The sequence below is a fragment of the Tamandua tetradactyla genome, chromosome 3 (assembly GCF_023851605.1).
Source record: "Tamandua tetradactyla isolate mTamTet1 chromosome 3, mTamTet1.pri, whole genome shotgun sequence".
Taxonomy (NCBI): domain Eukaryota; kingdom Metazoa; phylum Chordata; class Mammalia; order Pilosa; family Myrmecophagidae; genus Tamandua; species Tamandua tetradactyla.
In genome coordinates this window covers 7,159,441-7,176,030 of record NC_135329.1, presented here as the reverse complement: position 1 = coordinate 7,176,030, position 16,590 = coordinate 7,159,441, and the positions used below count along the sequence as shown (strand labels likewise).

The 16,590-nt window shown below is 48.7% G+C and overlaps 2 protein-coding genes across 6 annotated transcripts in view; one reads left to right on the top strand and one right to left on the bottom strand.

Annotated features, from left to right (window-relative positions):
* The window catches only part of WDCP (WD repeat and coiled coil containing), a 52,192-nt gene extending 45,399 nt beyond the window's left edge, over positions 1–6,793 (top strand). For all 3 annotated transcript variants that reach the window (XM_077152225.1, XM_077152226.1, XM_077152228.1), the window contains one exon: positions 1,160–6,793. In XM_077152225.1, the coding sequence (XP_077008340.1) occupies positions 1,160–1,362 (203 nt within the window). In that variant the 3' untranslated portion in view covers positions 1,363–6,793. The remainder of the gene's footprint in view (positions 1–1,159) is intronic.
* MFSD2B (MFSD2 lysolipid transporter B, sphingolipid) lies at positions 6,596–16,369 on the bottom strand. 3 transcript variants are annotated; one of them, XM_077152230.1, is made up of 14 exons: positions 16,221–16,369; positions 14,639–14,764; positions 13,457–13,581; positions 12,810–12,933; positions 12,500–12,578; positions 12,288–12,418; positions 11,154–11,244; positions 10,927–11,048; positions 10,401–10,484; positions 10,042–10,122; positions 9,732–9,841; positions 9,410–9,565; positions 8,869–9,045; positions 6,596–7,874 (listed from the first exon to the last, which is right to left on the bottom strand). In XM_077152230.1, the coding sequence occupies exons 1-14, from the start codon at positions 16,305–16,307 to the stop codon at positions 7,850–7,852; spliced, it is 1,518 nt and encodes a 505-aa protein (XP_077008345.1). In that variant the 5' UTR covers positions 16,308–16,369; the 3' UTR covers positions 6,596–7,849. The 3 variants fall into 3 exon arrangements, 2 of the variants coding, with proteins under 2 accessions (XP_077008345.1, XP_077008344.1); XR_013172316.1 differs by lacking the exons at positions 8,869–9,045; positions 12,500–12,578 and having other exon boundaries at positions 7,779–7,874; positions 9,410–9,841; positions 14,639–14,759; XM_077152229.1 differs by lacking the exons at positions 6,596–7,874; positions 12,500–12,578 and having other exon boundaries at positions 8,950–9,841; positions 14,639–14,759.
* Positions 16,370–16,590: the final 221 nt, after the last annotated feature.

Here is a 16,590-nt window from a genome sequence, read left to right as displayed (position 1 = left end):
GAAACTTGTCATCTCACAGGAAGAATTAAATGTACTCATGAAATAATGAGAAAAGAGTTAAAAGCAGTATATAACAGCTGTAAGGAAATAACAGAAAAACCTCATAAATGCCTGTTGCACTAAAACCTGAGGATGATAGCGACATGGCAGAATATTTCTTAAAGAGTTGCCGTCTAATGTGCAGCAAGCGTGGGGACGCATTAGATGCAGGGGACTGCGTCATGCTTGTGCACCAGATATGGAATACGTTGTTTTCTTAGGCCTCATTTCTTTTCACAGTAGCCACCATGCTGAACATACCATTTTGTTTCTTTTTTCCCCCTAATATTGTATCAGCATTTATCTTAAAAATGGTGCACGTTCTTCACAATTGTCATTTGGGATGCGTGGAGATAATACTCCATTCTGGGGTGTACCACCTTTTGCCTTTGACATTTAGGTTGTTTCCAATTTTTCACCATTTTAAATAATACTAAAAAAATTTTTAAAAAAAACCCTGTCTGCACATTTTGTGTATTATTTTGGGGAAGAGTGTATTTTCAGAAGTGATATCAGAGTCATAAGGTGAGACACATTAGAATTGAAAGAACCAGAGAAAGCCCAGGCAAACATGATGCTGTGGCCTCAGCTAACCCTGGAAGAAACCATCCAAAAGTATCGCGGCCACTCTCATCTAGGTCTGGCCTCCTTGGGTGTCTGCAGGTTGGTGTGGATCTAAAGGATAAAGAATGTTTGTCCTTAGACTAGCTGTTCACAGCATCACAGGTTCTGGAGAAACTGGTTAACAGCATGTAGATAAGGTAGAGATCCTCCACATGCAGTCCCTTAAATGTGTATGTGCACACATTCACACACGCACACACATGTGGATGAGCTCACCTGCATAACACTGAATGATAAATGCCTCACCTGGGTGGAAATTTATGTCTGTAAGCTGTGCCTGCGTGGTCACCTTTTGGGTGGGTGTAAGCCTCCCTGCCATATAATGTGGCCCTGGGTAATACTCAGTCCTTCCAGCTCCCCTCAAGTCCTAGAATGATAAGGTACAACAGTATCAACTCCTGTGCCCCTCCCCTCAAAAAGGCCATATCTGTAGTCATATTTTTCTTTATAGAATAAAACACTATCCTAAATTGCCTGTGTTTATTTTACTCTGCAGACTCTCTTTGGATCCTTCTTTCTGCCGACAGTGAAGGCTTCATCCCTTTGACTTTCACAGCCATGCAGGAAATAATCATAAGAGACGGCAGCCGGACCGCGTCAGGGTCTTCACAGACTTCTCCGAGTCCGGATCTTGGCCCTCCTCTTGAAATCTTTAGAGACCCTACTGTCCAAATTTTAGATCCTGCTCGGCGGTCCTAACCATTGAGGCAGTCAGTACTGATGTTTTTCTGCAGAGCATTTGCAGAAAATGCTTCTCAGATGAGAGCATTAAAAACATGGTGTGCTTTCTGCTGTGGGTTCTCTCTCACCAGCCGGGATGCTCACGGATTGCAGAGGTGAAAGCTTGCCATGGTTGGGTCTTCCTGTTTTCTCCTGAGCTCACTGCTCTGTAACAGCAGAGCTCAATCTGTTAGAGGACCCAGAACGTAATTGTCTTTATATTCATGACTGTTATGGACTTGTCTTAAGGGCAGAATTCCCAGAACAAAGCAATATTATGGATCAGTGTTTTATTGTTACTCTGAGGCTTTGTGTCCCTTGCCCAAAGCTGTGTTAGAGCTGTTTTAGGAGCACTAACAGGAGTAAACAGAGTGCAGCATTGTCACAGATCTTTCTCTTGGCTTAAAGATGTGGTGTGGGTAAGGAGTACTGGAGATCTTACGCTCCAGGATATCCTTTTTTGTCCCCCAAACCAGCAAGAATCAGGAGAGCTCATAGGAAGACAAAAACCCGGTTGTTGACTTCTATTCCAGGGCTGTGTGAAGCAGGAAGTAGTCCTGGTGTTGGGTGGATTTCTCAGGACTTAAACCTCATCATCTTGCTTCCCTACAAAACTCTGGCTGATGCAGAAACAGATACTCCTAAAAATTGACCCTGGGCTTCTTTCAGTCACTTTGTGAGTCTGTTCGGTAGTTTGTCAAGTACTTTGAGCACCCTAGACTCCACTCAAGCACGTGCTGATGTTACCAGTCCAGCACCAAACACAGGCGAGGTCTAAGGCTGGATTTTCTGCTTTTATCACTCACAGTTTTCTCCCTGGAATATTTTCAGTTCAGGATCATAAAAATTTTGCATTTCCCTTACTTAACTTAATTGTCACCTTAACGTTGATGTTTCTCTTTTCCCTTCATCCGAGGTCTTAAAAAACAGCATTAAGTCCAAGAAAAAGTATTTGAGAAAGTTGGAAACTTCACTGAATCACAGGTAATTCTAGTAAGTCCCAGTGTTTGTTCTTCAGGGCCAAAACACCCGCTCAGTAAAGCAGAAAGAGCCCGATTCCCTTCAGACAGACGTGGTTTCTCAGGGCCTTCAGGCAGAATTATAGGTTTCAGTTACTGCTGCTTAACAAATTTATCAGTGGGTGGCTAAACTGTTTCAGCCATAGGCACTCCATTAGTATATATGCACCCATCTTTTCCTTTAGAATTATCTGGAAAGGAGATATTTTGTACCCTTGGGGACTTCTGTCTGTCTGTCACAGTTTATGAAGATGGAGCAGGGCAGGAAAGAAGCGAAGGCCCATTTTGTGGTTCAAATGCATTAGACAGCTGCTGAGATAATGGAAGTGGAGGCCACTTGTCTGTAATCAGCTGCCTCAGGACAGTAGCTGGGAATAGTCAGTGGCTCCATTTAGGAAGGAAGTGGCTATGTGCGATGAAGTCACAACTGCTGTGACTCCTCAGAGAGGGGGCTGGGGGGGGCTTAAGCAAGATTGATGTGGGTGCCTCAAGGTGTGAGTTATAATCCTCATTTCTCTCGTCAAAACCCTGCGAATGAGTTTTCAATAGAATGACCAATGGTCGTTGTGCTGTAGTGGCTGTTTCAGTGGGGTTTTCTTTCTTAGAACTGAGTATATACTTATGCCCTGTATAAAAGTACGTACAGAACTGCTGTTGATTTTACGTGTGTGTGTGTTGTCTTTGTATTTCTTCTTCTAGAGGACAGTCCCAAGTATAAATTACTTGTTTCTTGACAACAACTCTGATTCCATGACAACTCTTGTACAAAGGATGTTTTCCTTGGCCTCTGCCACTGTTGTGGTCATTGGAACAATAGAAGATAGTCCAGTTTTTACTGGCTTTGCTGGCTTTGGAGACAAGGAGTGAACTAATTTCTTTACGTTATTGTTGAGTGTTATAATGAAAATGTTTTGCATAAAGAAAGGCATTATTTCTCAATCCCATTTTGTGCCCAAATGATTCTAAGTTTTGTGTGCATATTATTTGATACATGCAATACATGTAAGGTGTAGGAAGGGTAATACTAAAGTGAGCCACCCTCCACCTCAGAACCAGAACATTCCGAGAAGCTTCTCAAGCTTTGTACTGTGCCCCTCCTTGAGCCCTTCTCTGTAGTTCCACCCCAGAGGAAACCACGCTCTTGATTGTTGTAATTATCATTTCTTCATTCCTTTTTCTTTCTTTTTCAAAAAAGTTTCATCACATATACATGGTATCCAGAACACTGTTTATTTTCACTTGTTTTTAAGCTTTATAAAAATTGTATTGTATCTAGTGTTCTGGAATTTGCTTTTTTTCATTCAACATTGTTTCTAAGATGCATCCGTGTCATGTGTATGCTCTGTTACTTTCCCTGTTGTAGTGACCACACTCTCTCCATTTTCCTGTCATGGGCATTTGAATTCTTCCCTGGTTTTATTTTTGCAATTATAAACAATATTGCTTTGCATATTCTTGTACATGTCTCCTGATGCAAGTGTTTGAAAAGTTTCTCTGAGGTCTTTTACCTAAAAGTGGAATTGCTAGGTCACAGGGTGTGAGCATTTTTACCTGTATGAGATAAGGCCAGATTATTTTCCAACATAGTTATATCAGCTTTCACTCCCAACAGCAATGTACACAGTTCTTGTTTGATATGATCCTTTTGGTTTTCATGCTCAGTGCTGCTTAATTTATGACAGTCCTTTAGTACTTTTAAATGGTATTTCACTGTGATCCTAACTTGCACTGCCAGACCACCAGTGAGCTTGGGCTCTTTTAGTATGTTTATTGACCATTTGCATTTTCTCTTTTGCAAAATATCTGTTTGTGTCTTTTATCTAAACTTCTATTGGGTTGTTTTTCATGTTGAATTGCAAGGATGTTTTGTACAGTCTGGATGTCATGAATGTGTAGATAGTATCTTTACCTAATCTGTGCCTTATCTTTTTCTTTAGGGTGTGTTTTGTTAAAAAAATTGTAATTTTAATAAAATCACATTTATCAGTCTCTTCTTTTATCAGCATTTTGCCTTTTGCATTTATGTTTCTAATCAGTATTCTGCTAAATATTTCAGGGGCACTTTCTGTAGGTTTCCTGAGTTCTCAGTCTGTGTAGCTCCCTCCTCTCTGGTACCTGTCTTGTGAACCCTAGTTGCTTTGGTCTCCCCAGATTCAGGTCATCTGAACTCAGGGAGTTGGCTGGGCCCACATGGGTTCCCTTCATTCTTCTGTAGAAACTCTTTTAAGGCAGAAAGATGGTGCATTGCACTACTCACTTTGTTTCCCATCTCTCAGGGATCCCTCCTTCCTTGCCTGATGACCAGTGTCTTGAAAGTTGTGGTTTTTGTCCGATTTTGAACTGTTTCAGGCCCGTGGCTAAATCCAGCCTATCTTACTCCATCATGGCCAGCAGCAGGTCTTCCATATCTTTTGGACTTATTATTAGGTATTGAGGTATTTTTTGTTGCTACTGTTAATGATATCTCTTTAAAATTATGTTTTATAACTGTTGCTGGTGAATAAAAATGCAGTTACTTTTTGTTAATCTTATAGCCAACCATTTTGCTTTATATTCTCTTATTAAGTCTAATGATTTACATGGTGGGTTTCTGTGTAGGCAATCATAATTATTTGCAGATAATGAGCTTTCTCTCTCTCTTTTTTTTTAACATGGGCAGGCACTGGGAATCGAACCCGGGTCCTCTGGCATGGCAGGCAAGCATTCTTGCCTGCTGAGCCACCGTGGCCGCCCTAATGAGCTTTCTCTTTAAATTATTGTACCAGTATCTGCTGGCTAGATCTCCAGATAAGTGTTAAACAAAAGCAATGATAGTGGGCATTTTTGCCTTGTTCCTGAGAATGGTACTGTTTCTAAAGTTTCATTATTAACGATGTCTACTATAGATATTTGATAGATATTCTTTCTCAGGTTTAAAAATATCCTTTTCTTCTTGGTTTGCTAAGTACTTTTGTTGTGAGTGGATGTTAGATTTTTATCAAATGTGTTTTTTGTATCAATTGAGATTATTATTTTATTTTCCTTCTTTAATTATTAAGCTGGTGAAGCTTATTTGATTTAATATTAAACAAATTTTGCATTCTTAGAATAAACCAAATATGTTCATGATGTTTTTATTTTTTATATATTGCCAGACTTGGTTTACTAATATTTTGTTTTGATTCTTACTTGTATGTTCATGAGTAATATTAATCTTGTAGACTTCTTTTATTTTCCTTGTCCAATGTGTGGTTTGCAGCTGCGTGCACTCCTAGAAAAACGTGTTTTTTTTTTTTATTGTGACATATATACACAAAAAAATCAATACATTTCAAAGTACATTTAACAGGTAGTTAGAATAAGAACAGGTTTAGGGTTACAGTTCCACACTTTCAGGATTTTCCTTCTAGCTGCTCCAAGACATTAGAGACTAATAAGAAATATTGTTTGTAATGATTCAGTAGCAGCGCCTGAAGCGGGTCTTGGTGTCAAGCTTATTCTGGTCTGACATAATGAGTTGCAGAGGGTGCTTTCTCTTTTCATTCCCTGGAAGAGATAGGAATGATCCTTGATAGAAAGTTTCATAGAACTTGGTAAAACCATTTGGATCTGGCATCTTGTGTGAATATTTAAAATACTTGTTTAATTCCTTTAATATTTATGGGGTCATTGAAAATTTCTATATCTTATTATCTATCCCTTTTTCTATCATTTCGACATCTGCAGCATCTGTAGTTGTCTTATATTCCTAACGTTATTTATTTGTGCCGTCACTCTTGTTTGTTCTCACCAGAAGTTTGTTACTTTATTAGTTGTTTCAAATAATTGGTTTTTAGCTTTGTTGATCCTCTCTGTGGTATCTTTGTTTCAATTTCATTTATTTCTGATTTGAGGAGTTCATAGTCTAGTAAGTGAAAGAAAACTGAAAAATCTAGAGTAATTCAGATATAGAAATGCTATGGGAGCACCAAGGAGATTTGATATTTTATTAATTCTGCAGATGAGGGAGCTGCCTTGTGCTGGGCATGCTCCTTGGGGGTTACTTTGTCACTCTTTAAGAAAAGCAGGTAACCCCCAACTAGTTTCCAGCAGGGAGCTAGACACTGCAAAGGCTGAGTACAGTGCTGCGGGTACATCAGGGGGAGGCCAGCAGAGTGGCTGGGAAGAAAGGCAAGGCTTTGATGAGGAAAGTAATTTTGATTTGAATTTTAAAAAAAAAAACTTTTTATTTTGAAATATTTTCAAACTTCCAGAAAACTTGCAAGAATAGTTCAAAGAACTTCCATATATCCTTTACCCATATTCCCCAGTTCTTAATATTTTATGGCATTTACTTTATGGCATTTATTTTATGGCTCTTCTTCTCTCTCTCCACAGACATACACACACACACTCAGTTCTGTTACAGTGCTTTTTTTTTTTTTTTTTTTTTTTTTTTTTTTTTTTTTTTTTTTCAAAGAGGGAGGAAGGGAAGGAAAGACAGAGAGAAGGAAGGAAGGAAGGAAGAAAGGGAAACATCTTTAAACATTTTCTTGTTTTTTATTGTATTTTGTTTGTTTGTTTGTTTTTTACATGGGCTAGGGCCGGGAATCGAACCGAGGTCCTCCGGCATGGCAGGCAAGCACTTTGCCCGCTGAGCCACCGCGGCCCGCCCTGTGCTTATTTTGAAAGTGCAAATTTGTTCTAATACATATCCTGTATTAGGGAACAATTAGAGTGTAATGCAGATTTCTCATTGCTCATGTACCTGTTTCATCCATAAGAAAGACTAAGTGAACACAGAAAACTGCACCCAGAAAAGCTGATTCTCAAAGGAATACACAAAATGTCCACCCGTGCACCCCTGGAACATCTAGGATCTACCTTAATCTGCCTTGTGTTAGGGCCACACCCATCCATTTCTGTGTTACAATTTTCTGTCCAATTTCAAATAACTTCTACCACTTGATTATAACTCAGAAGCTGTAACCCTTCTGTTTCATTGCCCACTTTCACAAGCAAACTTCAGGTCTTGTTCAGTGGATGTGGGGAAGGTATGGTGGAGTGAATGGGAGAGAAAGGAATCGAAGAAGATACCAAATTTGGGGGCCACTGGTAACTGTCATCCATCAGGTAAGTTTTGCCATCTAATAGTTTGTTGTACCTGGTGTTCTGACAAGGGAGTCTGCCGGCCAGGATGGATTGGAGTTTCTCCAGGAATGGTTGTGGCTGGGATGCTTTCAGCATCAAAGGTTGTCTGGAGCTGGTGGTCAGAGGCATAGGCCTATCTGGGATGGTCTGTGGTCAGTAGTCAAGAAATGGCCAGGTGGGCATCCAGGAGACGTCACCCAAGACTCCATATCCCAGGGGAAAATGAGGTTGTCTGCTAAATTCCTAGGTAGAGGTGCTAAAGGTAAGAAGAAAGGGAGACTTCTGGACCAGAAAATGCTGGTTCGTGCTGTTCTGGCTTAGGGCAGAAATCTCAGACTTTAAGTGAGGCTGTAGCTGGTCCTCCTGTAGGAAGAGAAAGAAGCCGAGGAGAAGGCTGAGGGAAAGGTGGGTACTGTTTCTTTCTACTCAGCAACTCCTCCTGCCACAGTCCCTGCTAGTAAAGCTACAACCCTGTTTCTCTCACGTCCCTTCGAGCCATGCCCTGAAGTGTAAAGCATGACCTCAGACTACCCTGCTGAGAGTCTCAGGCCATCAACACTGAGGAACGAGGGGCTGGGGACGATGCCACTTTCTGCTTATCCTGTGTGACCCCATCTTTGTAGATGTGTTTATGCATTTGTAAGTGCTCAGTCATCTGCAGAAACGTGCATGTGTGCTTGTGAATGGCTGCGGGGCCAGACGTGTCCATGCTGCAGTAGAGGTGTTGTAGTGCTGACCTGGCCTCGGGCTCTCACAAATAAATGAAACGCAGACCCAGCCTTCAAGGCCTCCTGGTCTACTGGGAAAACCAGACAGCTGAGAGTGCAGTGGTATCAGTGCTCAGGGAGGACAAGGCTCATAGAGTTGCCTGGCGCAGCCTGTGAAAGGGAAGAGTGGGAGACTCCCAGGGTGGGTGACACAGGAAACAGGAGAAGAGCTGATATGGAGAAGAAACAAGAGTTATGTCCTGGGCTTGTTGAGATTGCCTCGCTGTGGGACATCAGGTGGAGGCAGGCCTGAGTGAGTGTGAATTGTGAACCTGGTACTGGAAGGAAGTCCAGGGTGGAGGGGCAGCTTGAGGAGCCACCAGCACACAAGGGGTGCTTGAGGACTGGCAAGTAGATGCTGTCCCCTGGGACGGTGTAGAGTACTAAGAATAGAGGAATAAGGAGGAAACCCTTGGCTACCAGCAAGCTTTGAGGACTTCAAGGAGACTAAGGAGTTTGACCAGAGGGGTAGGAGAAAATGCAGGAAAGTACAGAATCTGCAAAAAGCAGGACCATTAACTGGCTAAGTACTTCAGGAGATCTGTTGGTCCCTCACACATCAGTGCATGTGCCCATGTGTTGCTGCCCACCTCTGGAGGCTCAACTGGCGGGAGCTGTCCTGGTGTGGCACCTTGGGCCCAAGGCCGGCCATGAGGATGCAGAGGCCCGTGAGGATCATGCAGGTGGGCACCGCGCTGATAAGGACCTTGAGGGCCACCACCACCTCCTCCGCCTGCGCACAGGCTCCTGCCTTGTACCCTGCGAATCTGGGGGGTGCCACATCTCTCGTCCTGTCAGAGCCCCGTACCCCACCCCCATAATATCCTGCCACTTGGATTTTACTGGCCAATCAGCCTAGCTCTGGCAGTGTTCAGTGGTGGACTGGCCAGGGAGGAGTTCAGAAAGCTCTGAGAATGAGGGGAGCTGGGGCTTCAGAAGGGGCACAGTATCCAGGAAATGCCCCTCTCAGTCATGTACACATAGAAACTTGGGGGAAGTGCTACCCCACACAGAGAGGGCATGGGTACCAAATGCAGGGTGGCACCTTGCTGGCAAGAGTGGGGGCTTTTCTCTCTCCCTCCCTCCCAGTGGGCTGCTGTGCTCCTGTCCGAGCCCAGCCCTGGGACTCACTCCAGACTAAGGGTGGAGATGCCCATGGCAGCCGCACCCGAAATCTTGGTGAAAAACACATAGGATGAGTAGAAGATGGTCTCCAGGCCGGGGCTATGCTGGTGCTGGTGCTGGTGCTGGTGCTGGAAGTCTTCCACCACGTCGGACAGCATGGACCTTGGCGGTGGGTGGGGTGACGGGCAGTTAGCCCTTTTGTGCCCTTGACTGCCATCGGCCTTTGAGCACTCTGGAGACAGAGCCCCAGTGCAGAGTCTGTGCACAGGGACCTGTGATGGCAGGTTGGTATGAAGGAGGGGACACCTTTTCCCTTTGCCCATCATACCAGGGTAGCAGCTGGGACACAGCAATGCTCACGCCGGATACAAAGGCCACAGCATAAGCCACAGGTGCTGTGGGCACAGCAGCCAACAGGATAACAGAAGGTACCATCACCTGGGACACAGGTAAGATACGCTGGCTCCAGACCCCTCCTCCTGCCCCCTTAGCCTTCCTCCTCCATTCACACGCTCACCTGCCTAGCCCTAAGCTAGGCACTGAAGACACAAGGAAAAAGGGCCCAGCCCCAAGGCCCCAGGAGGCTCAGGATCCATGCCCTTTTCACCTCCCCCAGCCTTGATTCCGGCCTCACTCACAAAGATCCCGAGGGCTGATGGCTTCTTCCCAAATCGCTGAAGCACCCACTCCCACAGCGGGGTGCTCAGCACAGCGGATACCTGTGAGCAGACAGCTTCATCAAGCTGGGCAGGGGCTGCCAGGGCCTTCAGGCAGGATCACAAAGCCCTGGCTTGGAGGGCAGACTCCCGGCCTCACCCTTGACCTGTCTCCACGTTTGAACCTGTGGTTATTAGTTTTATGGACCTGGCCCCAATTCCACCCTCTGCTGGATTGCAGGTGACTGAGAACAAAGCACAGTGCAGAATATTGGCCACCAGGACACTAGCCACATGTCACACCAGGGACCACACCTGTGCCCAAGCCCAGGCGCTCTCACCAGGATGGTCAGCACCAGGCTCTGAATGTGGTCGTGCAGGCGGGAGGCGTGTGTACAGAACAGCACCAGGTAACTCTGCTCCACCTGAGGAGGGCACAGGGAGGGGCCGTGAACGGGGCGGGCTCAAACGCAGAAGTCAAGGGCGAGAACTGGGGCTCAAGTCTGACCCTTTTGGAACTTCATGCTCTGGCTGCTCCTGCCATCACACAACCCCCTCCCCAAAGAATGATGTTTATCCCTGGCAAAGGGAAGGAAGCCCTCCCTATGCCACCCTCACCTTTTGCGCAGCTAAGGTCAGGTGGACTGCCCTAAGCTAATGATAGCGTGAGAGGAAACCAGCCCAGACCCTGTCCTCCCTTGGGCCCGGGCCCCACCCCTCACCAACCGCATGAGCCTGCTTGGGGTGACTCCCTTCCCAGCACCAGCCTCTGGGGCAGGAGGCCCAGACTGAAAAGCCCTGAACCTGCCCAGGCTGGGTACTGCCAGCACCAAGCCCATGCAGCTCAGCCTGGCCAGAGGGACGTACCTGAACTGCTGCTGAGATGAACAGGAAAGAGACCACCAGCTTCAGGTAGGGTGGGTGCTGGGCGGTGAGGCCCAGCCCGGCCAGGAAGCCCAGGCCTTGGCCCGAGGCTGGGGCGAGGGAGTCTGCAACACAGGAAGGTGATGCCCTCAGAGTTTAGAACCAAAACTCACCCCTGTGTGGGGCCCTGCTCCCCATTTCGGCTCCCCCATGCACTGCTCCCTCCATACCTGGCTGCTTCTTCACCCCCAGGTAGAGCAGGCAACTGCACACCGGGTAGGTCACAGCAACCACAGTGGCTGCAATGCTGTAGAGGCGAGTCTGGGGGACAGAACTGGGGTGGGGGCGATGTCCCCAACCCATGGGGACACCCAGAGCAGGGCAAGGGAGGAGGACCTCAGCACGGGAGCAGAGGGACTCTCGGCCCAAGCCTACGGGTGCTGGTTCCTCCCCGCCACTCCAGCATGAGTGGGAGCTCTAAGGGCCGCTAAGGTCCACCCTTATGCCGCCCTGCAGCTCTGTACCCATTCCAGTGGGAGGTGGGCACCAGTGCCTCGGCTCAGGGCACTTGCTCGCCCTCTCTTTCATTTGAATTTTTACAATAAATTTTCTTTGCTGCTAACTTCTGTGAGCTAGAGCCTGAGGTTATCGTGATGAACAAGTGATCCCTGTCCATCTATGATAATAGCTGGGGTGTGGGGAGGAAGACAGCTCTGTGTGGCACAGGATGACCCAGGTAAATAGGGGAAACAAACAAGGCTGCCCGTCATCGGGAAACAAGCCTAGGTTGCACACAGGCACCTGAATTGCTCGGGCACGAGGCCACCCTGGTGGGGCAGGCGGGACAGGGAGGGGCAGGGCCAGCTTCAGGGCAGGGGTCCAGCACAGTTGCACAGAGCCCCGAGCCCTGCTCGGCTGTCCTATCTTGAAATGTGTACTGATTTGTCAGTGGATTTGTGTGTTGTAGATGAAGTCCACGGGGCAAGGCAACGGGGCTACTAGGGGCTCCCCGAGGCCCTGCCTCCCCGGGCTGGGCACTCAGCCTGCCAGAAGAATTCAACCTCAAGAATGGATAGGATTTGGTCAGGGGTTAGAGTGCAGGGTTGAGAGAGGAGAATCTAAGAGAACATCCAGGTTGCCGGAGGACATTGATGCCATTTGCTTGAGGAAAAGGAAGGAAAAACAGAAAATGGACCTTGGCAGGTAAAATTGGTAAGGAGGGACCTGCTTTGTCACTGGCACCCCTTCCCCGCTCCTGCCTCTCTGCTGTGGCCCACTGGTGAGAAGGAACCCCGCAGCCCTGTGGGGGGTGGGGGGCAGCAGTCAAGGGACAAGGCGACACCCGCGGGCCCTCGGACACTCACTGCGTCGGGGGAGATGCCGACCCGCCCAGGCAGCGCAACCTCCTTGCACGGCTGGGACTGGTGGGCCTGTGATACAATGAGTCCATGGGCGGTGGCCCCCATCAGTGTCCCTGCCATCTCCAGTGTCATCCCTGGGGACAGGGACAGGTGACTGAGCAGCCACGCCCACGCATGGAGACCCGCCGCCCTCCCCTCGCGGCGCCGGCACTCACGGTAGGCGGTGGCCATGTCCCGCTCCCTCGGGCAGGGGGTCAGGAACATGGTGAGCGCCGCGTAGGGCACCTGGAAGGCCTGCAGCGGCCGCACAGCACTCAGGATGGCCCTGCTGCCCAGGCCCCAGCCCCAGGCGCCCCAGCTGCCCTGGCTCACCCGGACCACGGGGCACAGGATGGGGCTGGGGAGCAGCTAGTGGCCCATTTCCTGACCCCAGTGGGCAGGGTGCCTCTCCCGGGGCCTTCCCGCCCTCCACTGGTCAGCAGGGGGGTTTGCCAGTTCAGGCCCAGGAGGTGTCCACCTGCTCACCGTGGCCAGGGCCTGGAGCAGGCAGTAGAAGGTCGCGTACCAGAGGCTGCGCAGGCGGGTGAAGGGGGGCAGGAACCACAGGAAGAAGTAGGCCATTGCGAGGAAGGGCGTGCAGCCCAGCACCCTGCAGAAGCACCAGCACAGAGGGGGCTCGTAGGCCCAGCCTGGACCGTCCTCACCCCTTCCGGGCACAAGCTCCTCTGCTTTTCCAGAGCTGGGCTGGGGCTCTCAGGGAGCCGCAGAGGGGGGAGTGAGGTCGAGGTCTGGGGGTGTGCTGACTGGATGTGAAGGGGGCGGGAGTGGAGGCCATTGGTGGCTAGAACTCTGCTGGGGCCTTTGGGTGCTTGGTGGTGCCATTCCCTGTATCAAGGACAACGGACAACAAATTGCACCTCTCTGGGACCATCCATGGCCTCCTGCCCACCCTGACCACACTTCAAGCCACGAGCCAGACCTGAGAGGCTTGGAGCTTTGTCCAGCCCTATGCTGTCTGGTGAGGGAGCGTCCCCAGTCCCGTCCCCTACTGTTTGGTTGTTCCCACTAAACATCTACAGTGTTTTTCACCCAGAATGAGGGCTGCGGAGCAAACAGCGTGGCCGCAGGCCAGGGGTGGGTGCCTGGACCTCCAGGACCGTGGGGCAGCTCACCAGCGCATGAGATGTCCAGCCCCTGTCCTCCCGCTTCTGTTGATGAAGAACCCAGCCACGGGGTCCACAGCTGCTCCAGACACCTTCCCTCCAAACAGGACAAGTGACACCTGGGCAGCAGGGATCTGAAATAGACCGGGGAGGGGACAGCCATGGCCTGGCAGTGTCAGAGAAGGTACCCAGGCCTGCCCAACTGCCAGGGCCACAGGGATGGGATTAGCTGACCTCCCCTGCCGGACACCAATCTAGAATCCTCCTGGGCACGTGTCCTGGGGAGGGAGGGAGGGAGATGACAGCTGCACAATGGCACATTCTCATTCTCACTCATCCCAGTCACCTTTGGAGAGATTTGAGGGTCCCTTAGCTGGGATGGCTCTGAGCGAGAAGGGCACATCTGAGCTGACAGTCAGAGGTAGGCTTTTCATTCCACAATGGAAATGTTTTATTGACTTTTCTGACTACATAAATAATACACTAATTATAAAACACTCAGAGAGTACAGAAAGAGATAAAGCTTTTGAAATCCCACCATTCTGAGACAACTCCCAGAAGAATTTTAATTATCTTTTCGTGCATTTTTATGTGAACTTGCAATTTGTAATTTTATATAAGTAGGATCATATTAAAGTATTTTAAAAAATCATGAATATTTTATTTTTTTAAAAATTTGCTTTTGCTTGCCTGCTCTCCCCCACCAGTCCCTCCTGTAGCTAACAGTAACAGTCTGGCTTGTCTGTAATTTTCTCCATGCTCAGATTTTAATCGCGTTCAGACATACACATACATAGAAACATGCACACACATGTATATGGGATGTGTCTTTATTTTTAAGACGGAGCTTTTCCCTAAAACTAGCCTTTCTCACAAGGCCATGGTCATGGGAATTCCTCCAGGAGGCACAGCTCTAACTCTCTTGAATGGCTGCACGCTAGCCCACTGTGAGAATATAGCACAACTTGTTCAACTGCTTCTATATTGTTGGGTTTTCACCTTGTTTCCCCTTGTTTCCACCACAAACAGGGATGCAACAATTCTCCTTGAGCAGGATGGTCCCAATAGCATTTGGCTTTTTGTCAGCTTGGGTGAGAAGTGCTGAGGTACACACGGGCAGGGCTGGAAGGACTTGACACGAAGGGAAGGAGGAAGATGGGAGCAGGGGCCTGGGCTGCTGCCTTCACCCACCTGGGCCACATCCAGCAGGAAGAGCTGCAGGTAGAAGGCTGTAGCACTGGAGGCCACCTGGTTGGGAATTCCACCAATACCGTAGCACAGCTTTGTACAGAAGGAGAGGCGACCAGCCCCGCTGTCCTGGGGGGGAGAGAGAGCTGAGCCCCCACCCCCACAGACACGCAACAGCACCCCACACCTCGGGACTGGCATTATCATCCTGAGGTCCCTATGACCTCTTTAGGGTTTCTCCAGAACCATTTCAGTCCTAATTTACCCCAACTCATCCTGAAGGGAAGTGAGACAGAAAAAAAAAAAGATCCTAAACCATGACCTCATTTGTTTTCTGTCCTCACCAGGAATAAGCTCTCTGCGAGCATGAACCATAACTGTTTTACTGACCACAGTCTCCCCAATACTCAGAGCAATGCTTGGCATACAGTAGGTGCTCACTATATATTGGAAGAATGATTGATAAATGGCCGTGAAGACCTGTGTCTTCAAAAGATTCTGGGAATGCCTCTTTCTCATTCAGTGACTGGGGGAGGAGGGCAAGTGGAGAGGGCTACACTTCACCCATTTTGGTATCTTGCAGGTCGGCCCAGATAGGGGTTTATCATGTCCTTTGCACACTCTTCCTACCCATGGGAGAAAACCACACCCAGAGCAGGATGTGGTCTCCTTTTCTGACATTTTGTGATCATTTCAATTTCCAGAAAACTTTAAGAACAGGCAGAATCTAGCACTACGCCTCCCCCCATCCCCCACTCCATAGGGCACTCTTGTTTCCTCTTAGGGTGCCTAGCAAGTTTCTGGCACAAGGAAGGCATTGAAAAGATAGAGAAAAGAACTTCCAGCTGAAAGTAGGGATATATCCTTCAAGTCTTGAGAATGAGAGTTCAGAGTACTTACTCACAAAGCCTTCACAGTGGACTGAGTACAAACTTTAGAGCCGGGCAAACTTGGATACAAATGTGGTACCTGCCATTTCTAGCTGTGTGGTCTAGGGCACGTTACTTAACCTTGCTAAATTTCCCCACTTGTAAAATGGAGGAAAAAACACCTCACAGGGTTATGATGAGAATTAAATACTAGAATTTGGGTTAAGGCTGGCATTTCACTGGCAATGTTAGTTTTCTTTCTTGCAGTTAATCTCACCCCAAATTTTCGATTTCACTGGGAACTGAGAGTCCCCAGAAGGCATCCTTTTGTGCCTGGAGCCTGGAGGCAGCCTCCTCACAATGGAAGGCCCTACCTGTCAGGGCTCAGAAGACTGTCTGGGAGGATCTGGGGTGGAGAAGACAAGAGCTGGATGGACTTAAGAGACCAGGGGTCGGTCCCTATTCTGTCTGATCCTCTCCCCCTCCGCCAGCCCTGGTGGAGATTAAAGAGGTGCTGTGGAGCTCAGGAGCAGCTTCAACCCTCCGCCTCTCACCTGTCAAACCCCACCCGGGCTGAAAGCCTAGGGACTGCGGTTGGATGCCCCCAAGGTCTCTCGGGGCGGCAGAACTTGCACCCCGACCCACAACGGAGTTTGGCGCCCTTGGCTCCCCCTTCCCCAGCCCCACTCCTCTCTCATCCTCCCCTTGGGACTCACCGAGCAGGACTCCGAGGTGTGTGCTTCGACCTGGGGCGACAGCGCCTCAACTGCCGGGTCTGGAGTCTCTGCAAGAGCCCCCTCCATGGCTCACGGTGGTTCCAAAGGCGACGCTCCCCCTGGGTGTTATCGCCTCGCCGCGGGGGAGCACCGCCTGCGCGCCGGGGCCGCGGGGGCGCGGCGAGGGGCGGGTCCTTCCACTGGCCCCTCTGAGCCACAGGCGACGCCCTGTGCGCACGGCCGCGGCACACGCCGGAAACCCAGAAACCCCCAAAGTGTGGTTTCGTTTCTCCAAAAGGAAAAGGTCAAGATCCAAACTTGCAGAGGTGGCAAAGGCCGGCAGGTCCCTGGGGCCCCTTTTCCTTGGGGT